The sequence below is a fragment of the Schistocerca gregaria genome, chromosome 11, assembly GCF_023897955.1.
Source record: "Schistocerca gregaria isolate iqSchGreg1 chromosome 11, iqSchGreg1.2, whole genome shotgun sequence".
NCBI lineage: Eukaryota > Metazoa > Arthropoda > Insecta > Orthoptera > Acrididae > Schistocerca > Schistocerca gregaria.
This window is the reverse complement of record NC_064930.1, coordinates 147049388-147074495: the sequence shown is the minus strand read 5'-3', so window position 1 is coordinate 147074495 and position 25108 is coordinate 147049388. Positions and strand designations below refer to the sequence as shown.

At 43.1% G+C, this 25108-nt stretch overlaps 1 protein-coding gene across 1 annotated transcript in view; it reads left to right on the top strand.

The window, feature by feature from the left end:
* Window positions 1-25108, top strand: part of LOC126295238 (proline-rich proteoglycan 2-like) — a 66753-nt gene that overhangs the window by 26974 nt on the left and 14671 nt on the right. The window contains exons 3-4 of the mRNA XM_049987588.1: window positions 11613-12068; window positions 15496-15701. Coding sequence (XP_049843545.1) covers window positions 11613-12068; window positions 15496-15701 — 662 coding nt within the window. The remainder of the gene's footprint in view (window positions 1-11612; window positions 12069-15495; window positions 15702-25108) is intronic.

Below are 25108 nucleotides of genomic sequence, written 5' to 3'. Positions count from 1 at the left end.
GATGGAAGTCATTAAAGCAAAGACGTTTTTCGTCGCGGCGAGACCTTTTTACGAAATTTCAGTCACGAACTTTCTCTTCCGAATGCGAAAATATTTTGTTGAGCCCAACCTACATAGGTAGGAATGATCATCAAAATAAAATAAGAGAATTCAGAGCTCGAACAGAAAGGTTTAGGTGTTCGTTTTTCCCGCTCGCTGTTCGGGAGTGGAATAGTAGAGAGATAGTATGATTGTGGTTCGATGAACTCTCTGGCAAGCACTTAAATGTGAATTGCAGAGTAGTCATGTAGATGTAGGTTTCGCGCATGTCCGCTGTCCTCTGTGAGGCAGGCCGCAGTCTCTAGTTACACGACGAGGCCCATACAACGGGCTTAAAGTGAATCTGCTACAGCTTGTTTAATAGAAGTGACAAAACCTTATGGTTATGCACCAAGTTTTATAAAGTTGACTTAGGACATGGCTTGTTTCAGGCAAACATTTAAGTAATACTTTATTTAACTACTGCACGTTGCATCCTGTGGGATGACCATATCTAATATAATTTACTAGCACATTATAATATTAACTTTTTGCAACGTTATTGCTAACGTTGAAACCTAGGTAAACGATAAAATTAACATGCAACTGTAGACTGTGTATTCTTATATAAACAATATCAGTTGCTGTCGCTGCATAAAAATGTTAAAAGGGGGGGGGGGGGGGGGGATCGGAAGAACGAATACCCAGAGGCTGAATTTGCCCAGTGCGTCCAGGCGACAAGAATTGCAACGTCTCACTCTTTTACAGGAGGGATAGTTTAAAAGAGCCCGCCTAGTAAGCCGTGCGGTCTAACGCACTGCATTTCGGCGGGGAGGGGGTTGGGGGGGGGGGGGGGGGAGAGGCGTGCCGGTCCCCAGCACGAATCCGCCCAGTGGATTAGTGTCGGGGTCTGGTGAGCCGGCCAGCCTGTGGGTGGGCCTTTTAGGCGGTTTTCCATCTGCCTCGGCGAAAGTGGGCTGGCTCCCCTTATTCCGCCTCAATTACACTGTGTCGACGTTCGCTGCTCTAACACGTTCTCCACCTACGCGTCCACCATAATTACTCTACCACGCAAACAATGGGGGTTACAATCGTCTGGTGTGAGACCTTCCCAGGGGGTCCACTGGGTGCTGAACCGCACAATAACCCCTGGGTTCGGTGTGGGGCGGCGGTGGGGTGGGTGGACTGCTGCAGCCTGTTGTGGGGTTGTGAACTACTGAGGGCTATGGCGGGGACGAAGCCTCTCCGTCGTTACTAGGTCCCCAGTTCCATACAATACAATAGCTCTATAGGAGCCACTGCTCTGACAAGGGGAAGGCCTCAGGCACAGCCAACGGATTCGGCTCAAATTTGGCAGGTCGCTTGAGTGCAACCTAAAACGAAGGTCTCCAAGATATTTTGGGTAAACACCCCCGCAATTTTGAGAAAATCGCCCCTAAAAGTTATGACGAGCAATCGACTCAAAATTGGAGGGATCGATAGATAATTGTACATAGAGCATTTTTCATCATCAGGTATGGCGTACGCAAATGCAAACTTTTCCAGAAATCGAGCAAAGAAACTTTTACAACTGCCGCTTCTGTACCCACATGGTAAACGCTTTTTGGCGACAGCGCCGATAGCGCAACGGCTAAGGTAACTCGCTGGGAATCGGTAAACCCGGGTTCGAATTTCCAAGAAACCTTCACGGTATAGTACTTCAGTATCGACAAAAGTAGTTTCATTCGACAGCTCCAAAAATCGCTCGACGATAGCCGCTCATATCAATCTGGAACGCCGAGAAAGAGAACTGCCTGTTTCCAGTAGTGCACTGATAATGCATCTGTCTTGCAACACTTCTACAAACCAAAACACAGCGTCGGTAATACAGTGAAAAGCTCCCAAATATACATTACAGCCCTAGTCGAAGGGTGTACAACCTCCAATATTCAGATTATGCACCTGAAAGATTTGACACAACAAACAATAAGTAGTTACTACAGCAGAAAGAGCCGAGCTAATTACTACAAACTACATACAGTACTCGTGATATGTTACTTCGGCGCATTAACGATGAATAAATCACTGCATGTATCTGCGAGGTTTGCGGCAGCCTTCTGACGGAAGACAACTCTTTCCGGTTGACTTCTATAAGGCTCCTGCCGGTCACTTTCACTCGTCCCAGTTCACAACTATGATACGACGTAGAGGAAACCGGCACAGCTTAACTCTCCCCGCGTGCCTTCTGTCCCGTGCCTCGCTGTGAGCGAGGTTGGCTACCTGTGATCCCTCGTGAGGAATTCACAGCACTCTTTCTCGGAGTTGTTTCCATGTGACAGGGATTAAAAGTTTAATACTTTACTAACGGCGTTTGGGAAATTAGATTGCCTACCTTATTATTATCATTCCTTATTGATTTACTTACCTTATTAACACTCCTGTCACTATCGACTGAGATATGGAAAAATACTAACGAAAAGAACATCATCTGCTACATTTCTTCCAGATTCGAACCTGGGTTCTCCGATTCCCACCCAGTTTTTTTTGTTCGGTGCGGATGTCCCATGACACCCGTTCAAGTTTAGTATTGAGCCGTTCACTAAGTTTTTTTACTACAGAGGGCAGCTAACCGTCTGACCGAACACACTGAGCTACCGTGCCGGCATTATCGGTGATGTCAGCGAAAAGCATTTACCAAGTGGGTACAGAAGCGGCAGTTGTAAAAGTTTCTTTCCTCGATTTCTGGAAAAGTTTGCTTTTGCGGACGCCATACCTGATGATGAAAAATGCTCTGTTTACAATTATCTATCGATCCCGCCAATGTGGAGTCGATTGCTCATCATAACCTTTAGGAGTGATTTTGGAGGTGTTGACCCAAAATATCTTAAACAGTCCTTTGTTTTAGGTTGTACACAAGCGACCTGCCAAGTTTGAGCCGAATAGGTTGGCCGCGTCTGAGACCTTCCCCTTGTCCAGAAAGCAGGTCAACTGCGTCCCCCTAGCCTCATGCTGTGCTCACCACTGGATAGTACAGTTGGGTAACACGATTCTGTTTCCCGATTCGATTCCTACGATTCAATCTCACATTGCGAATCGATTCCAACGATTCGTTCACGATTCATTCTAGTCTGCGATGGCACTATTCTTACGGAATGCAGAAAGTTCTATATCTTACTCACAGATGGCAGGACATGTCTGAAATTGTCAATGGGGTTAGAATCGAACTGCGTCATGATAAGATATGCCAGAAATAGTTTATTTACGAGTAAACATGCATATGACGTTACAAGTGTGATTCTCGATTTATAGTGTAATACCTTAATTGATGAAAAGGTCACGTTTGATTTGATTGCATCTATTGTTTTACTTCAGTATGCCAGGAAAGAGGAGTCGATTTGTGCGAAAGGTGGTGCAAAATTAAGTTTCTTTTTGTAAAATCGAATTTTTTGGGAGAAGCTACTTATTCAAATAAAGTTGAAAGCAAACAATTAACTAAATATAAATTTTCATTTCCGAGATACCAGCGATAAGAGGAAACCATGTCTAACCTAAAACATATCTAGGATGATTGTTACTATTGGATGTACGGTAAGTCCAACGTGTTCGTATTCGGATGTTATACCGCTATCTCACAAATTTTTGAGACACCTCTACTGTAACATCCAATAGTAACAAAGATTTACTAAATTGCGATGTAAAATACTTACTGTGTAGAATCGAGTTTTTTCAGGAAACACACCAATATAGATAAACTTAAAACTCAAAATTCGTATCTAAATATAAAATTTTATCCTAACTGTTAAAGCCGTTCCCAAGAAACACGAAATTCGCGTTTTTATTCAAAAAATTCTTTTGTGTAAAATTGCGTGCTCTAAGGAAAGACACCTGTATACAGATAACATGAAAACCAAAACCTTAACTACATTCAATACGTACTAACGAAGTTTTACGAGATGGCGTTATAAAAACATGTGAAATAGCGTTTTTGTAATATAAAATTGCGTTTTTACGAATGGAACTATGTGGATGAACTCAAAAAGCAAAAACCAGTCTAAATACAAAATTTCATACAAATCGTTAGGGCCGTTTTCGAGATACGCGAAATATAATACATAATCCAAATGCTATTGCTCGTGTGTAAAGGTGTGTGTGTGTGTTTTGCATTGCATCTGCAGCAAATAAGAGGTACGTATTTATTCATCATACTTGGATTTCTTGATTTTAATCGTGTGTATTGGGAGCTGTGTACTCGCCGTATATCGTTTCCGTCATCACTAGTTCGTGTATTACTCGCGCAAACTGAGCTGGCGTCGGCGCGTTGGACGATGGTAGCGATAGTAAATGGGAAATGACTTTACGCTCGTTTCCGTCAGCCACTGCCATTTGTCAGCTTGGTTTCCACGAGTTACACTACGGCCCACGAACTTCGTTTGTTCTTTCCGAGCATCCTTTGTTGACACGCATCCTCCACTTGACTGCCATCTGGCGGTCGTAATCATTCGGCACGACTCGGCATGATTCGGAAGTTGCCTTCGAAGCACAGCGTACTGAGAATCGATGTATCGTTGGAACTTGGAATCTTCACGACTCGGAAACACGCAATCGTTTTTAAGATTCTTTTGAACGACGATTCGTCCGTATCACGATTCGATTTAGTCGTTCAAATAAACGACTCATTCACGAATCGCCACAACTCTGAGTTATGCCCAATAAGCAGGTCAACTGCCGTTAGCGGCCAATATTGTGACTGGACGCTAGACAATACAGGGTGATTCACGAATATATGCTGATATTTTAATACGTTATTCCACACGTAAAACTAAATAAAAAATTTCATAGAAACATAGGCCCGCAAATGTTCAGTTCCGGAGTTACGGCCAACAAAAGATTTTGCCTGAAATTTAGCAACTAGACTAATATAAAGTCATCGCAAAACTGTGAAAGGTTAAAGTAAAGAACGATTTCCATTTGTTTTGTTGCAATTTATACGGCGAATCTATTAAAACGTGTCCCAGACTTGTATCTACAATAGTTTTCCAGAACATACGGAGAAGCAAAGATGCAATTTCGTAAAATTTTTAGTTTATTAACTACTTGGCCCAATTTGTATCGTTCTTCTTTTTTTTTAAATTACAGATAACTGCACAAAGTTTTCAACAGAAGTTGGAGAGAATTTAATTTTGGAAAACTGATGGTAATAACGTTAACTGATAACTCTATGAATGTGTCAGATAATTAGCTTTTATTAATACCATAGCACACCTGAGAATTCATGGTAAACTGGAAAATGTCGTTTCACTTAAATACATTGTTGTTGTGTTCTTTCACTAAACAATACAGAAAACTTACTCGTTTCAAGGTTAGCAAACGACTGAAACAACTCACTAACGGTTGCCAACAATGACATAAACGTTTCTACATTGTTAACGTAAACAAATTTACTTGCGTAATTATATTTGCTTCCTGGATGTTCTGGAAAGCTACTGCAGGTAGACGTTTGGGAGATGTTTTATTAGATTCACCTGACCAATACCAACAAAATAAACGGAAATCGTGCTTTACTTTAACCTCGTACAATTTTGCGATGGTTTCATGTTAGTGAAGTTGTTAAATTTCAGGCAAAATCTTATTAGCCGTAACTCAGTAAGTAAACATTTGCGGAGCTATGTTTGTTGAACTTTTTTCCTTTAGTTTCACTTGTAGACTCACATATTTAAAAATATTTGCATATCTTCGTTAATCACGCTGTCTGTGGGGCGTCGGGTGCCGTGACATCATTGGCTTTCTGCGAGCTTGTGCTAAAGGAGTTCCTTACTAGTAACTATTCCGTCCTTAATTCCCTTCTATAGTGCGTTTAAAATTAGTTGCGACGTGTACCAGTTCAGTACGGAGCGAGTTGCCAGCATGTTCTAACACGGAAGATCGCTTGCCTGCCTGAATAGCAAGGCGGCATAACTGCACTCTCTCTTAAACGATTTTAAAGAAACTATTCGATAATGAACTCCGATTCTCGCACATCTTATAGCTTCATTCGTCAGCTTCGTGACGAACTGCCCATCATTTCGTTAACGGTCATAGTTATTGCGATAGTTCGACTACTGAGCGAAATTATTAAAAGTTTGCAGTAAAAAACATGGGTGGCCATGAATTTGCGTTTGGTGACTGTCAGCTCATACGTTGTGGCGTATGACGTTTCGATAATATACTGAAGTAGTCTTTAAACAAACGTTGAAGGATATCGCTATCTGTCTCCAATGTCGAAAAAATGGAATCTATGTAAAGGGCTCCAACACGAACGCTCGCCAGAATGAAATATTCATAAATTCCTTGTACCTCATAAACGATCCGAGATATCTAAACAAGATTTTAGCAAATATCACGCAAAGAGGATAGTATTCTGCCATAGGAATGATACGCGGAAGTCCCATACCTACAGTTATGTTCATACAACTGTTGTTTTTTAGATGAAATAAAGATCCATAAGTAGCTGGTGAAACGAGAACTGCCGTGGATTTGCAACAGCACAGGTGAGGAAGTTAGACGTTTATTTTTATTCTGAGATTGCACTTTCTCATAACTGTTGACCTGACTCGCGATCAGTTACTAGTTTAATAACACACTATTTTAGGATTCTGCTACAATTTTACTGCATTACAATGTTAGGGAGACGAATACAGAGTGATTCAATAAGATATACATATATTTTAATACGTTACTCTACAAGTAAAACAAATGAAAAAAGTTCATATAAACACAGTTCCGTAAATCTTTAGTTACGGTGATACGGCTAATAAAAGATTTTGCCTGAAATTTAGCAACTACGCTAGTGTGAAGCCATCGCAAAACTGTACAAGGTTAAATTAAAGCACGATTTCCATTTATTTTGTTATTGGTCTGGTGAATCTAATAAAACATGTCCCAGGCTTGTATCTGCAATAGTTTTCCAGAACATCCACAGAAACAAAGATTATTATGCAAGTAAATTTGTTTACTTATTGTTGGCAACCATTAGTGAGTTGTTTCAGTCGTTTCCTGTTGTGAATGTATTGTGAAATGTGTATGTACACCGCACAACTTTCTGAACGCTGAGCTTTGTTTTTTCCGGTTTAACACGAATTCACGTGTGCTATGATATTAATAAACGTTAACGTTATTACCATCATTTTTCCAAAATTAAATTCTATACAACTTCTGTTGAAAACTGTGTGGAATTGCCTGTAATTTAAGAAACAAATTGGGCCAAGTAGTTAATAAATTACAATGTTACAGAATTACTTCTTTGCTTCTCTGGATTTTCTGGAAAACTAATGCAGATACACGTCTGGCATACGTTTTGTTAGATTCACCAGACCATTAACAGCAAAATAAATAGAAGTCGTGCTTTACTTTAACCTCGTACAGTTTTGCTATGGCTTCATATTAGCGAAGTTGCTAAATTTCAGGCAAAATCTTTTACTAGCCATAACTCCATAATTAAACATTTGCGGATCTATGTTTATATGAACTTCTTTCTTAATTTTACTTGTAGAATAAGAAAATATTTGGATATCTTCGTGAAACACCTTGTATTTGCAAACTGTGCTGTGTTTAGGCTAAAGAAGCAGATTAGAACATGGCACAAGTGGCGTACTCCTCAAAACTCATCACAGTCCCTTCTCAATCCCTATCTCCTCAACTACCTTCCCAGTATGACCGGCACCTCAACAACAGTCTTGTGGTGTACCATTAGCAGTGGCTTCTTTTGTCAGCATTTCAACATCACTGACCGTAAGTTTCTTGTTGTTTTTTGCCACATTACGTTTCATCTAGGTCGATACATTCGCATTTAAATGAGCATGTTACGGAGAAAGCCTGATAAAACTGTGCACTTAAAGCGTTAGCCAGTTCATCGACCGTGTAGCGTTGTGTATATGCCTTTTACAGACCTCCAAGTTCCATTAACTCTGCCTGGTACATGCTACGTTCAGTTTTATCCAGTGGGTCAGTTGTTCCTGCCTAGAGTAAAATACCTGCTTTCCTGCACTGCGCTGTTGGAGCTTCATCTATCACAACGGAGTGGTACGCGTGTAGTCCATAACTATTGTCCAATTTGGAATAATATTTTGCAGCAGGACATTTTCATCGGCAGTGAACGTGTTCTTGGGCGACAACTTTTTATGCGAACCCCGTATTCAGACGTGCCGCAGTGTTGTTACTAATGGAAAGCCAACACTAAACACTTGTTCACAATACCTGATTACTGCAGAACTCTTAAACGCCAGAAAATACCACTTAACAACGAGAGCTAATGAATGTAGGTGCATGTAATGTAAACGTTCTACTGTTTATGCAAGACGTGGCAACAGCGGCGTTTTACCAATCGAACTGGTGCAAGTGTGGTAGGGAAAGCCGGTTCGCCATTGATGTTATCTGAGCAACGGTGTCACCTCCCCTCAGGTGAGCCAAACGTCAGAAGTCGCGACTAATTTCAAACTCACTATAGTTCCATGTACTCGGAAGGAGGCAGGGGTAAAATACAGGGAGCGAAAGGCTATTTACAGTTTGTACAGAAACCAGGTGGATGTTATAAGAGTCGAGGGACACGAAAAGGAAGCAGTGGTTGGGAAGGGAGTGAGACAGGGTTGTAGCCTCTCCTCGGTGTTATTCAATCTGTATATTGAGCAAGCAGTGAAGGAACCAAAAGAAACATTCGGAGTAGGTATTAAAATCCACGGAGAAGAAATAAAGACTTTGAGGTTCGCCGATGTAGTATTTCTGCCAGAAAAAGGGTTCAAATGGTTCTGAGCACTATGGGACTTAACATCTGGGGTCATCAGTCCCCTAGAACTCAGGACTACTTAAACCTAACTAACCTAAGGACAGCACACACATCCATGCCCGAGGCAGGATACGAACCTGCGACCGCGGCGGTCACGCGGTTCCGGACTGAAGCGCCAAGAACCGCTCGGCCACTCCGGCCGGCAGTTCTGTCAGAGACAGCAAATGACTTGGAAGAGCAGTTGGACGGAATGGACAGCGAAAGCAAAACGAGGATAATGGAATGTACTCGAATTAAGTCGGTTGATGCTGAGAGGATTAGATTAGGAAATGAGACACTTAACGTAGTAAAGGAGTTTTGATATTTGGGGAGCAAAAAACTGATGATGGTCGAAGTAGAGAGGAAATAAAATGTAGACTGGAAATGGCAAGGAAAGCGTTTCTGAAGAAGAGAAATTTGTTAACAACGAGTATAGATTGAAGTGTCAGGAAGTCGTTTCTGAAAGTATTTGTATGGTGTGTAACCATGTATGGAAGTGAAACATGGACGATAAATAGTTTAGATAAGAAGAGAATAGAAGCTTTCGAAATGTGGTGCTACAGAAGAACACTGAAGATTAGATGGGTAGATCACATAACTAATGAGGAGGTATTGAATAGAATTTGGGAGAACAGGAGTTCATGGCACAACTTGACAGGAAGAAGGGACCGGTTGGTGGGACATGTTCCGAGGCATCAAGGGATCACCACTGTAATATTGGAGGGCAGCGTGGAGGGTAAAAATCGTAGAGGGAGACCAAGAGATGAATACACTAAGCAGATTCCGAAGGATGTAGGTTGCAGTAGGTACTGGGAGACGAAGCAGCTTGCACAGGATAGAGTAGCATGGAGAGCTGCATCAAACCAGAGTCTGGACTCAAGACCACAACAACAATCGTGAAATTCATCAGGTTTTCTGGATAACCATTCCTACGTGCAACAATCGCTCCTGGAAATCTGATGACTGATAACCGAAGCACGTCATGTTAAGAATGAAGTCGTTCTTTGCCTAATGTCTGACATTTACCATTGCCTGAATGTAGAACTATTGTGCGAGGGTCATTGAATAATTAGAGATACAAATTGGTCCGGGGAAAAAAAACTGTTAGTAGGGCAAGTTTGGTACTTTTATGGCTTTAATTTGGCATCACTGGGATGAGCCCTGATGAGCTGATTTATCAAGATTAATTTGTTTATAACCTCAAAAAAACATTTCAAGGTGGCGAGTCCGTTTGAAACGTCGACATTAGTTGAACAACGTTCTATTGTTCGTTTTTTACTTGCTGAAGGTGAGAAACCAGTGAATATATAGTGTAGAATGTCTAAAATTTATTGCGAAGGTTGTAAGAATCGTGCAAATTTTTACAAGTGGGTAGACACGTTCAAGAGTGGTCGCGACTCAGTGAGTGACGAACACCGTTCTGGCCGACCAGCTGCAGTTTCAACTCCCTCACTTGAAAGTCGAATTGATGGCATTATACGTGCCGACCGCCGTGTGACTGTGGAAATGGTAGTTGATTATGTTCAAGTTAGTACTGTTACAGTTCGTAACATTATCTGTAACAGCACTTCCTCCACAAAATTTTTAACTTGTCATGAAATTAGAGTTCACTATTACAAGCTGGAATCAAAAAGGCAATGCATGCAATGGAAGCACACAAACTCACCTGTCAAAAACAAAAAAAAAAATTCAAAGCTCAAACAGCAGGAAAAAAAGTCATGTTGACGTTGTTTTGGGATGCTGAAGATCCAGTTTTTGTGGTGACGTGGAAGAGCATTGTACAATGAACAGCCAGTCGGATTTGTTTTCAAACAAGGTGAAGCCAGCCACGAGACAGAGGCTTCGCGGGTCTCAGAGAAGAGGTGTGATTCTCCAGCAAGACAACGCACGTCCTCGTTTTGCTCAACTAACCCGTGAAACCGTCGACGAAATGGGTTGGGAAGTACTGCCTCATCCCCCTTAGGGTCCTGATGCAGCATCTGGTGATTCCCATTTGTCTGGTGCACTGAAGGAGGCGTTACGTGGGAAGAGGTTCCAGGACAACGAGGACATGGAAAAATTTGTGGGAAATTGTTTTAAACATGAAGATGAAGATTTATTTGCAACCGGAATGAAAAAAGCTTCTTGCCCGTTGGCATAAGTGCATAAATGCTCAAGGGGATTATGTTGAAAAGTACATAAAGTATCGTTTTGAAAAATACACAATTTATTCTGCAGACGAATTTGTCTCCTTAATTATGCGATCACGGTGTGCGGGTAATACAAACAACGCGCTGAAAGTCACCTCGGCGAACAACATTAGTTTGGGTAAATATTCACCGCCTTGCTCTGTCCTCCTCGCGCCTGGCCAACCAAGAGCAGCTGGAGGAACTTCGACTAAACTCTTCTCCAGTGTAAGTGTGGGACAGTGCCTTTCTATCCAATTACGATGGGCCACGGATAGTGTCCAAAAGAGTTCAGCCAATAAGTCACCTTCATCCGCATCAGCGCGGGAATATTAGCCTGTGATGATGGCCCACCAGTGGTAGCCACGAGAATTTTAACAGATGCTCCCACTTCTCCAGCACAAACGCTGGAAAACTCCCCTTTATGAGAGAAAGACACTGGTCTCTGACTGTTCGAACAGCAGTGGACACCGTAACATCCTGAAGATGCCAGTGGAGGGGTCGAAACGTCGATTATTTTGCAAGGAAATATGACGCGCCCTAACCACCCAGTAGATTTCAACTTCGGTAGTCAAGTTTGCTTGGAACCGTCAATGCGCTAGTGCTACTCTCACACATGGCCAAATTCTTTTACCCCCATTTCTGCACGGCAGGTGTTCACGCCGCCCAGCGGTTCGCCGCCGCTGACCGTGGCGCCCCACGGCCACGCCCACCCCCACCCCCACGGCCGGATGGTGGCGGACCCGCACCACGCCTACGCCGCCTACCACCACCCGCACCACCACCACCACCAGCCGCACCACCACCACCACCCGCACGCGGTGCCGCCCCCGCACCCGCACCACGTGCTGGTGCAGCAGCCGGGCGCCATCTACCGCCCCCACCGCGCCCCTCCCGGCGGCGGCCCGCCCCCGGCACCGCCGCCCCCGCCGCTGGTGCAGATGCGCCTGCTGTCGCCGGGGTCTGGCGCCGGCACGCCGCCCCCGCAGCAGCCGCTGCTGCCCCCGGCCTACGACCAGCCGCCGCCCCCGGACTACTACGCCGCCCCCGGGCAGCAGCAGCAGAGGCTCGTCAGGACCGTCCGGCTGCCCTACTCGCCGCAGCTGCAGGTAGGCCCAACTCCACCTCTCTCTTTACCTCTCACCTCTGTCCCTCAACAGCTCACATTTTCTTTTTTCCTCCTGCACTTTGTCTTCTACTCTCAGTACTTTCTCTCCTTTATTTATATTCTCCTTTTCATTTACCCTTCTCTCTCTTCACCACCTTTTTTCCGCTTTCTCTTCTTTTGGTCTTAAGTTTCTCTTCTTTCCCACACTACTTTTTCTACTTACACTCCCCACTCTCTCATACCTCACTCCTTACATTCTCTTCTCTCTCAACATTATCTTCTGTAATCTGAACTGTCCTCTCCTAGTAATCATTATGTCTCCTCACCCTAAACAATCTTTTCTTTCACTCTCTAGTTTCTTTTCTCACTCCACTCTCCTCACATTTTCCAACTCCCCCCCCCCCCCCCCCCCACCCAGTCGCCAGCTTCTCATCTGTAATCCATACTCTCCTTCCTAACCACTCTACCTTCTCAGACTAAACAACGTTTTCTTTCACTCTTCACTTTCTTATCTCCTCACACTTTCTAATTTCCTTCACTCTCCGTTTTCTCAACTATCACTAAAGCTCCTCTGAACCACTGTCACGTGGTACACTTTCTGCTGCTCTTGCTCACCGCTTTCTGCTGCTCTTGCTCACCGCTTTCTGCTGCTCTTGCTCACCGCTTTCTGCTGCTCTTGCTCACCGCTTTCTGCTGCTCTTGCTCACCGCTTTCTGCTGCTCTTGTGCTCCGCTTTCTGCTGCTCTTGTGCTCCGCTTTCTGCTGCTCTTGTGCTCCGCTTTCTGCTGCTCTTGTGCTCCGCTTTCTGCTGCTCTTGTGCTCCGCTTTCTGCTGCTCTTGTGCTCCGCTTTCTCTTCTCCCACGCTCCATCCTCATCAGGAAGACACCATATCTAATACATGTCCAGCTATCTAAATTTAGGTTTTCTGTGATTTTTCTGAATTGTTTATCTCAGTGCCAAGGGGGGAGGGGGGGAAAGGACTGTACGTCCACCATTTCAAAATACTGTAATCTAGTTATTTACTTTGTCTTGCAAAATTCTGAAAAAAAATATTTGTTTTGAACAGGTTCTTCTACCAGATATTGTATCATCTTCTCATGGCATTACAAGCCTGTGTGGGTTCCAGCCTCTCTAGTGTAGGTCTAGCTGCCATCCGCAGACTGTGAGAGCTCTTGTACCTTCTTTCTCATCATCTATCCACCGTTTTTGTGACCTTCCTCTCTGTCTTCTTCCGGTTGGTCTCTATTCAAACATATTTGTAGTTGTTCTCCCAATATCCATCCTGAGGACACACCCAGTCCAGGCTATTCTTCCACTTTTTACCACATACTGTATATGTTTTAAATTTTTCAGTTAAATTTACCCCTAAAATGTAAGTTCTATTAGTAGATGACACTTTTCACAGTGCATGATGTATTCATTATTTCCAGGTTTGATGCATTACATGCACATTAGTATCTCTTCAGTCAGTATGTTTACATTAATGTCAACAAGTGTGAACGAAATTTGCATTTTTAAATTTGTTTTTTGGGTGGTGAACATGGATCGGTAACACATGTTACTGAAAGTATTTGGTACAGTTCAGTGCATGCTATATGTACTTTCAGCTTCAGGACCCTACTTACACATCAGAACCTGTTCAAAAAATAAATCAACGAATTTTTTTTAACTTTTTTGCGTTGGGCATGAAGTGTCTTCCCCCCCCCCCCCCCCGCCCCCTCCCCAAGTAATGTGTATTATGGAATATCCCTTGTTGTTGCCACTTCCCATCGTTCGCCCAAACAAAGTTTGTAAAACACCTCTGAAAGCCTCACCATTGACAGATGTTGAAAAACAATCTCTCCTCTTTTTTTTTTACACCTATTCTCTCTCCACTTTTTCGTCTCTCGATCTCTACCTTTCTGCCCACCTTCTCCAACTCTCCACCTGCTTTGGCAAGGTGCTGATTCAGATGCATATCCTGCAATGTACATTTAGGTTTTCTGGAATTTCTCTAAATCACATAACCTAAATTCCAGGTCGTTCTTTTTAAATGTCACAGTCAATTTTCCTTACCATTTGGAGCTGGTGATCCACCTCTAACGAACTTATTGTTGAGGGAATGTTAAAAATCTAATCTTCTACATTTACATCTACATCTACATACATACTCCGGAAGCCACCTGACAGTGTGTGGCGGAGGGTACCTTGAGTACCTCGATCAGTTCTCCCTTCTATTCCAGTCTCTTATTGTTTGTGGAAACGAGGATTGTCGGTATGCCTCTATGTGGGCTCTAATCTCTCTGATTTTATCCTCACGGTCTCTTTGCGAGATATATGTAGGAGGGAGCAATATACTGTTTGACTCCTCGGTGAAGGTATGTTCTCGCAACTTCAACAAAAGCCCGTACCGAGGTACTGAGCGTCTCTCCTGCAGTCTTCCACTAGAGTTTATCTATCATCTCCGTATCGCTTTCGCGATTACTAAATGATCCTCTAACGAAGCGCGCTGCTCTCCGTTGGATCTTCTCTCTCTCTTCATCAACCCTATCTGGTACGGATCCCACACTGCTGAGCAGTATTCAAGTAGTGGGCGAACAAGCGTACTGTAACCTACTTCCTTTGTTTTCGGATTGCATTTCCTTAGGATTCTTCCAACTAATCTCATTTTGGCACCTGCCGTACCGACGATCAACTTTATATGATCATTCCGTTTTAAACCAATCCTAATGCCTACTCCCAGATAATTTATGGAATTAACTGCTTCCAGTTGCTGACCTGTTATATTGTAGCTAAATGATAAGGGATCTTTCTTTCTATGTATTCGCAGCACATTACAGTTGTCTACATTGAGATTCAATTGCCATTCCCTGCACCATGCGTCAATTCGCTGCAGATCCTCCTGCATTTCAGTACAATTTTCCATTGTCACAACCTCTCGATATACCACAGCATCATCCGCAAAAGGCCTCAGTGAACTTCTGATGTTATCTACAAGGTCATTTATGTATATTGTGAATCTTCTGGTCTTCTTCTTGAGACACTCCTTTCTGACTTCGTCTTCTCTCCTCTCAGCTTCCTTTCTCATACTCTAACTTGTCTTCTTACACTCTACACATTCCCTTATCATTGATCATTTTCTCATTCTCCACTTACTCTTCTGTCAAATTCTCTTCCACCACACCCTACCTTCTCTCGTTTCATTATCCATCTTGTCTTCCTACTCTCTTCCTTCTCTCTGCAACTTCCATTTCTACTGTCTCAACTCTTCCTCCTCCCTTCCCTGCATTCTCTTCCTGTCCTCCCTCACTACTTTCGTTCTATCTTGCCCCTTTATCCTTAATTCCAACACCATTTGCCTGCACAAACACCCCCACACTGCCCACGCTGAGAGACGCAGAGTGCTGCCGACAGTGGGTTGCAGGGCGCGCAGCCGCTGGTGTTGCAGGTGCACCTGACGGCGGGCCGGGCCGGCGCGGGGGCGGTGGCTGCGGGGGCGGCGGGGGCGGGCCGCAGCGACTCCCCGCAGCTGCACGTGCAGAGGGCCAGCCCCACCGGCGCGCAGCTCGGCGTCGGCGTCGGGCTGGGGGTGGGCGTCGCGCCGCCGCCCTACATGGTGGCCACCCGGGGCACGCAGACGCTGCCGCCACCCAGGTCCGTCCCGCTCTCTCCGCACTGGCATTGTGTTTAATCGCTACAAAATTTTCATTGTGTCGGAATAACCGGTTTTGACCTGTATGATAAATAACATACATGTTAGGGAAATAGAAATAGGTGTGTGCATAGTTCTCAAAGGCTACAGAATTGGAAGTGGCAGTTATGTAGGCCTAAATGAGATAAGCAACTAGAAGACAGAATATGTCAACATACCTGTCCTACTAAACATAATATAAAACATAAACTCGTAAAGTGTGAATATTGGGAACATGTCTCAGGGACCAAGCCTCACCACTTGCTTACCCTTCAGCTGCAAGCACAGTATGGTTACGGTGGCCCTACACTGTGCGTCACCTGTCTTGTATGCCGAAACTCGATCAAAAAGTTTACACATCAAATACAGTGTGAGACCTGAGTTTCTCCTGGCGTACACAACTGTCAAATAACTTCAGGGAAATGAGCCAGGTAACACTTTGAGCGACCGCCGATGTATCGGCGATAGAACACGCCGCCATTTTCGAGGCAAACTGCAACGGACAGGCGGCGTACTTGCAAATTCAAAACCTCGGTTCTCGGACTGAAGCAGGAAAGATAACACACTCACTGAACACTAGTGACACCAAAGATGACCAGAGTCAGAGCTAGCGATGGTGAGACTATGAATTCGCAGGTGAGGTAGCATTGAGTCTGTCCCTATGTTTTTTGACAAGGGAGAGAGCCGGATTCCAAACAGCGTTTAAACAGAAACCTGCGTCCCTGTTAACGAGGTTGCTCGCTAATTTAATCTCAACTGCCTCCCTAATAACACTGTCCCAATAGCTGGACGTACATGCCAATATCTCTGTGACCAGTATCCAAGCAATGTTCGGCATCAGCAGATCTACTTGCCTGCTGTAACCGTGTGTGCCGTTTATGCTCAGTACATCGGTCCTCCACGGTCCTGATAGCCTGACCAACATATGCCGTGCCGCAGCTACAAGGAATACGGTATACACCCGCCTTACGCAGTCCAAGATCATCCTTAACGGAACTCAAAAGTGCTCTAATTTTAGATGGACGTCGGAAAACACATTTCACATTGTATTTCCGTAACAGGTTTTTTTACGCCTTTTGAAGGGACTGAGGTCGAATGACTGATATTATAGTGAGTTTCGATATGGTCTCTCTCTTCACTCGTGTTCCTCTGTCTGATTCGTTGTGGTTAATTGAGGCCAGGTTTGGTGGTGAATTAACGAATCTCTTTAGGCATGAGTTGACAACCACTTACTTTTTATTTAATGACCAGTATTACGAGCAGACAGGTGGAGTTGCGATGGGCAGTCCGTTGTCTCCTGCGATCGCAAATTTGTGTGTGGAAGACTTCGAGGAGCGTGCACAGGAGTCAGCGCCTTTGAAACCAGCCTGTTTCTTTAGACACGTTGGCGATACCCTCGTCGCTTGGCCTCGTGGTAGGGAGAATTTGAATGTCTTTCTAGAAAATCTGAACTCGAGCCACCCGAACATTCGTTTTACGATGGAGGTGGAAGAGGATGGTTGCCTTCCCTTTCCTGACGTGTTGGTTAGGAGGAAGGGTGATGGATCATTGGGACATGCAGTCTACAGGAGACGTACTCACACGGACTTGTACTTACAGGCTGAGCGTGAAGCGGTACTTCGTACCTCGGTACACAGGCCACATGTCATTTCTGATGCTGAGACTTTGCCAGCTGATCTGTAGCATCTTGAAGTTATATTTCTTCAAAATGGTTATAGTGATAGACAGATTGAATGTGCGTTGCACTATCGACCAACTCTACATCGGGTGATTGATGATAATTTTGAGTCAACACCTAAGTGTACTGCCTTTTGCCTTACGTAGGAAACACTTCCAACAAGATCGGTCGTATTTTACGGAAATACGGTGTGAAATGTGTTTTCCGACCACCTCTAAAATTAGAGCATCCGTTAAGGATGATCTTGGACTGCGTAAGGCGGGTGTATATCGTATTCCTTGTAGCTGATGGCATATATTGGTCAAACTACCAGGACCGTGGAGGGCCGATGTACTGAGCATAAACGGCACACACGGTTACAGCACCCAAGTAGATCTGCTATTGGCGAACGTTGCTTGGATACTGTTCACCCCATGCTATATAACAACACCGAGGCATTGACACGCACGTCCAGCTATTGGGACAGTGTTATTAGGGAGGCAGTTGAGATTAAATTAGCGAGCAACCTAGTTAACACGGATGGAGGTTTCTGTTTAAACTCTGTTTGGAATCCGGCTCTCTCCCTTGTCAAAAAACAGAGAGACAGAGTGAATGCTACCTCACCTGCGAATTCGTAGTCTAACCATCGCTAGCTCTGACCTTGCTCATCTTTGGTGGCACTAGTGTTGAGTGTGTGTGTTATCTTTTCTGCTTCAGTCCGAGAACCGAGGTTTTCAATTTGCACGTACGCCGCCAGTCCGTTGCACTTTGCCTCGAAAATGGCGGCGTGTTCTCCCGCCGAAATATCGGCGGTTGCTCAAAGTGTTACCTGGCTCAATTCCAGGAAGTTATTTGAAAACATCAAATACAGTTCTACTAATTAAGGTGATACTGGTCGAAGGCGCTGCAGTCATGGACTGTGTGGCTGGTCCCGGCGGAGGTTCGAGTCCTCCCTCGGGCATGGGTGTGTGTGTTTGTCCTTAGGATAATTCAGGTTAAGTAGTGTGTAAGCTTAGGGACTGATGACCTTAGCAGTTAAGTCCCATAAGGCTTCACACACAATTAAGGCGATACTCCATACTAAAGTCAGTGTCAGCTTGCAATAATACTTTTCCAGTTATCTAGAATACAGCTCTATTATCATCTACACTCATCAGATAAAACAAGACAAAAAAATAATTAGCAGGAAATTTTTCTCTTTGCGTCTTCCAGCAATCTAATAACCGAGCATTACACAAATGGAAATGAAGTATATCCTTGAGGATTCACAGAGGCACGAATGGAGGTGCAGATATTTCGACCTCAGGTTTTACTTACCGCAAGAACGTACTGGTCTTTGCTTTGTATTTTCTTCCCCCTTTCTTCAATAAAAATATTTTATTTGGTAATATATTTATTATTTGAAACAGTAAACTATATATATGCTAAAGCACGCAGGATTCATAATGTTCATATTTTCGAAATATTTGATTCCCAGTATTGGTTTTTGTTGGTGCTCTAAAACAACTACATAAATGCGAGAAAGTGATGATCGCAGAATAATTGCTGGAACTGATGAGGTGCTACTGCCAGTGAATAAATCTTCATATGGTAAATTTCATGAAAAGCTTCGAAACAATTATTTTTCACAGTACACGAATACACTCCACATTTGACAACTGTGTGTGTCTTATCTTGCAATTACAGCCAAATTTCCTCCATTTTGACACTATCCTTGCCTCGACAAATTTTGATAGTTGGCCAACAATGTAAAACCTAGCTTCTAAAATTGTTTGCAGAACGGCTCTTGTTGGCTTTTTATTCACATTTTCTAAATCTTCCGTCACAGGAATTCACAACGCTCTTATTGTTTACCAGTTAGTTTCATCGAGATAATAGGAAAATCAGCAAATGAAAATGAGAATTCGCCATCTTCCCAATCAGATAATTCGGCGTTGCTGTCATTGCTGAAATCTTCTAATCGGTCACCAGTTAATATTTCATGCATTGCTGCAGAGTTTGGAGATAACTTATTTCAGTATTCCATTACCGAAGATCAAACTGAAAGTAGCAAATATTTATCATCACCTTGCGTCCACATATGAACACCTTCAGAAAATGGGTTGTTTCACATTGTCCAATAAAACTGATAAAATTCTGAAATAATTCTCAATATCTAGAATAGTCAGCGAAAGCTAGGAAATACACAGTTCCCACTCTATTATTAAAAGGACAATAATTGTTTACATACATTTTCGATTTCCAGAAGTAACCTTGCACACGACCAGCTGTAAACTGAAACACAAATCGTGCTGGGCCCTGGTTCTAAAACCAGCATTAGCCACACCATCGGCCTATAAGCGAAAAAATACCCCTGTTTACGGAGGAAAAGAAAAAAATTGGGTCAAAGTCCATATACAAGGACTGAGGGAATGAAGAGGCTATCAATGACAGTTTTTGCTATTACTTGCTATACATCCTGTAGTTATTTTTCACAATATTTGGGCCTTGCAAATCCAAAACCGCCTGAATCCCTATGGAGACCTAACCGTGTTATTGTTCTGGCCTTCAGTCCTGAGACTGGTTTGATGCAGCTCCCCATGCTGCTCTATCCTGTGGAAGCATCTTCATCTCCCAGTACCTACTGCAACCTACATCCTTCTGAATCTGTTTAGTGTATTCATCTCTTGGTCTTGCTCTACGATTTTTACCCTCCACGATGCCGCCCAATGCTAAATTTGTGATCCCTTGATGCCTCAAAACATGTCCCACGAACCAATCCTTTCTTCTTGTCAAGTTGTGCCATAAACTCCTCTTCTCCCCAATTCTATTCAATAACATTAGTTATGTCATCTCCCCATCTAATCTTCAGAATTCTTCTGTAGCACCACATTTCGAAAGCATCTATTCTCTTCTTGTCCAAACTATTTATGCTCCATGTTTCACTTCCATACATGGTTACACTCCATACAAATACTTTCAGAAACGAGTTTCTGACACTTAAATCTATACTCGATGTTAACAAAGTTCTCTTCTTCAGAAACGCTTTCCTTGCCATTGGCAGTCTACATTTTATATCTTCTCTACTATGACCATCATCAGTTATGTTGCTCTCCAAATAGCAAAACTCCTTTACTACTTTAAGTGTCTTCATTTCCTAATCTAATTCCCTCAGCATCACCCGACTTAATTAGACCACTTTCCATTATCCTCGTTTTGCTTTTGTCGATGTTCGTCTTATATTCTCCTTTCAAGACATTGTCCATTTCGTTCAACAGCTCTTCCAAGCCCTTTGCTGCCTCTGACAGAATTACAATGTCATCGGCGAACCTCAACGTTTTTGTTTCTTCTCTGTGGACTTTAACACCTACTCTGAATTTTTCTTTTGTTTCCTTTACTGCTTGCTCAGTATACAGATTGAATAACATCAGTGACAGGCTACAACCCTGTCTCACTCCCTTTCCAACCGCTGCTTTCCTTTCATGCCCCTCTACTCTTTATAACTGCCATCTGGTTTCTGTAAAAATTGTAAATAGCCTTTCGCTCCCTGTATTTTACCCCTGCCACCTTTGGAATTTGAAAGAGAGTATTCCAGTCACCATTGTCAAAAGCTTTCTGTAAGTCTACAAATGCTAGAAACGTAGGTTTGCCTTTCCTTAATCTTTCTTGTAAGATAAGTCGTAGGGGCAGTATTGTCTCACGTGTTCCTGTATTTCTACGGAATCCAAACTGATCTTCCCCGAGGTCGGCTTCTACCAGTTTTTTCCATTCATCTGTAAAGAATTCGCGTTAGTATTTTGCAGCTGTGGCTTATTAAACTGATTGTTCGGTAATTTTCATATCTGCCAACACCTGTTTTCTTTGGGATTGGTATTATTATATTCTTCTTGCAGTCTGAGGGTATTTCGCCTGTCTCATACAACTTGCTCCCCAGATGGTAAAGTTTTGTCAGGACTGGCTCTCCCAAGCCCGTCAGTAGTTCTATTAGAATGTTGTCTACAACCCGGGGCCTTGTTTCGACTCAGGTCTTTCAGTGCTCTGTCAAACTCTTCACGCAGTATCGTATCTCCCATTTCATCTTCATCCTCTTCCATTTCCTTAATATTGTCCTCAAGTACATCGCCCTTGTGTAGACCCTCTCTATACTCCTTCCACCTTTCTGCTTTCCCTTCTTTGCTTAGAACTGGGTTTCCAGCTGAGCTCTTGATGTTCATACAAGTGGTTCTCTTATCTCCAAAGGTCTCTTTAATTGTCCTGTAGGCAGTATCTATCTTACCCCTTGTGAGATGAACTTCTACATCCTTGCATTTGTCCTCTAGCCATCCCTGTTTAGCCATTTTGCACTTCCTGTCGATCTCATTTTTGAGACGTTTGTATTCCTTTTTGCCTGCTTCAGTTACTGCATTTTTATATTTTATCCTTTCATCAATTAAATTCAACATTTCTTCTCTTACCCAAGGATTTCTACTAGCCCTCGTCTTTTTACCTACTTGATCCTCTGCTGCCATCACTACTTCATCCCTCAAAGCTACCCATTCTTCTTCTACTGTATTTCTTTTCCCCATTCCTGTTAATTGTTCCCCTATACTCTCTCTAAAACTCTATACCACCTCTGGTTGTTTCAGTTTATCCAGGTCCCATTTCCTTAAATTCCCACCTTCTTGCAGTTTCTTCAGTTTTAATTTACAGTTCATAACCAATAGATTGTGGTCAGAGTCCACATGTGCCCCTGGAAATGTCTTACAATTTAAAACCTGGTTCCTAAATCTGTCTTACCATTATATAATATCTATCTGATACCTTCTAGTATCTTCAGGATTCTTCCATGTATACAGCCTTCTTTTATGATTTTTGAACCAAGTGTTAGCTATGATTAAGTTATGCTCTGTGCAAAATTCTACCAGGCGGCTTCCTCTTTCATTTCTCTCCCCCAATCCATATTCACCCACTATGTTTCCTTCTTTCCCTTGAACACATTGATTGGTGGCCGATTCGATACTGTGTCGTGTCGTACAAGGGAACTCTTCAAATACTCTAGCAGTTCGTGTCGTAGGGCAATCGGCACTTAAGTGTTTCTCCAAGACGAGACCAAAATGGCTGGATCATGATCATGTGGGTCATCTTCGTTATCAGCCCTGTTCTGGACATCATCTCGCTGGAACCACCAGGGATTTCACAAACAGGGGTCTTGTGCATCCAAAGTGCCCTGGGACATCGGTTCTCAACTTGATGCCGTGTCCCATGACTGCAGGAGGGCTCTCAGTACAGTTGTGTACTGTCATTTTGTGACCAAAATTCGAGCTTATGGAGTATCCCATCATATCTGGGATTGAATTCAGGACTTCCTAGCAGAGAGACCTTAACCCCCTCTCTTTCTTTAACGCAACGATGTCGGCGGATGATAAGGCATCTGGGGTGGTAGCCTGCAGGACTGTGAAACACACATTTCTGTTCACGACATATATGAGGCATGTTCAAAAAGTAAGGTGACTTTATATTTTTTTGAAAAAAAATTTTTATTTATTCATCAACATTCTTGTTGACCCCCATAGATACAATACACTTGTGCCAACGCTTCTTCCATCCCTTGAAGCACTTCTCATAAGCACATTTTCGTACAGCCTTGAGTACTTCCAACGATGCAGTTTTTATTTCCTCAATCGTTGAAAAACTTCCTCCTTTCATAGGTGTCTTCAGTTTTGCTAACAGAGATAATAGGGAGAAGTCGCAGGGGGCAAATCCGCTGGATATGATGGCTGAGGCATGGTTGTAATGTTGTTTTAGGCCAAAAAATCTCTCACAAGCAACGATGAATGACCAGGCGCATTGTCATGATGGAAAATCAATTAATTGTTTTTGCACAATTCCAGACGTTTTTTGCGTATTGCTTCTCGCAAACGGCGCGTAACCTCAAGGTAATACTCCTTATTAACCGTATGACCTTGAGGCAAAAATTCACTATGCACTACGCCACGGTAATTGGAAAAAAAGTAAGCAAAATTTTGACATTTGATCGAATTTGGCGTGCTTTTTTCGGTCTCGGTTCTCCGGGACGCTTCCATTGGGACAGTTGGGCTTTGGTTTCGGCGTCATAACCGTAAACCCATATTTCGTCGCAAGTTATGATGATGTTTTTGAGCAAATCAGGATCACCATTGACGTCATTCGAGAGCTCGTGAGCGACGCTCGTGCGACAGTCTTCTGATCAAAATTGAGAAGTTATGGAACAAACTTCGCTGACACACGTCTCGCACCAAAAACATCCGAAAAAATTGCATTAGGTAAGCCGACCGATACTCCAACATCCTCAGCAACTCCTCTTACGGTAATTCGACTAGTTTCCAGAACAATTTTCTTCGCAGCTTCGACGTTATCGTGTGTTCTGCTGGGGCGTCCACAGCGAGGTTGGTCATTGTCATCTTCTCGGCCATCTTGGAAGTGCTTGTACCACTTGTAAACTTTTTTTTTTTTTTTTTTTTTTTTTACTTAGAGCAGACTCACCTTATGCCACTGTCAACATTTCGAGTGTTTTAGAGCACTTGATTCCATTTTTCACACAAAATTTGATACAAATCTTTTGCACCATTTTTTATGGTAATCGAAAATCACCGAGTACACTAAAACACATCTAATCTTTCTGTCAGAAACAAACGAATTATGCTGTACACTTGAAACTGTGAAGATATGTTCTGTACATGTGTACCAACATAACAAACAAAAAAATATCCATAATCGAATGTACATTGCCCGTACAATTTGAAAGGTCAGCTTAGTTTTGAACAGCTTTCATATACGGGGTGAAATGAATGTTGCGGACATGGATAGTGCTATTGATGGGCTATTTTCACAAAATGGGTTGGTAGTCAGAGGTTGGTATTGTTAGCTAATGAACAGATTGTAGTAATACGTAGAAAGTTGATTTTTGTGCATACATACGTTTTTAAATTGAGATACACCTATCAGCTTTAACAAACTAAAAGTAGGGTAAATTCGAATATCAGTCTCTTTTGTCGCAGGATTTTAGCCTGAGTCATGCACGAGATAAGGTATTTTGAAAAGTTCCGACTCCGACACTTGTACAATGTCTGTGGTAGCACACGCTAAAGAACAACACACGTGCATACACTAGCCATATGGTTTTTAACGGGCAAATAAACAATTGACCATCACAGACCGTGTTCAAAATGACCGCTGGTAGCGGCAATACAGCCTTCATACGGAATGATTGTTGCATTTCAGCAGAGATGCCAGAGCTTATCTTCGGGCGCAGTTGGTATGTCTTTGAAGATAGCGTCTTTCGCATTTCCCCACAGAAAAGAGTCTGCAGGCATCAAATCCGTGAAACAGGTTGGGAAGGTACAGGTTCTCTGCGCCCAGTCCAACAATTTGGAAACAATTCGTGAAGACCTGCTCATGCACTACGGGTTGGGCAGCTATCGTGGTGGCTATGAAAAACGGGCGTATTAGCTGATGGTTCACTATGCCACTCCTTAAGTTTACACTCCGTGGATGCTGATGTGCCACCTGATGAAGTCATTTGGTACTGTCGACATACCAGTGGTGCATGTTTTGGCGGCTTATATGGACATCATTGGTGAATATGGTTTCATCATTAAACAAAATGCATGATACATTTGAAGTATCCTGTCTTAGTGCCCACATACAGACGTTGATAAGATTCTTATAATTGTTTCCGTGCAGCTCTTGATAGAGAGACATGTGATAGGGATGGAA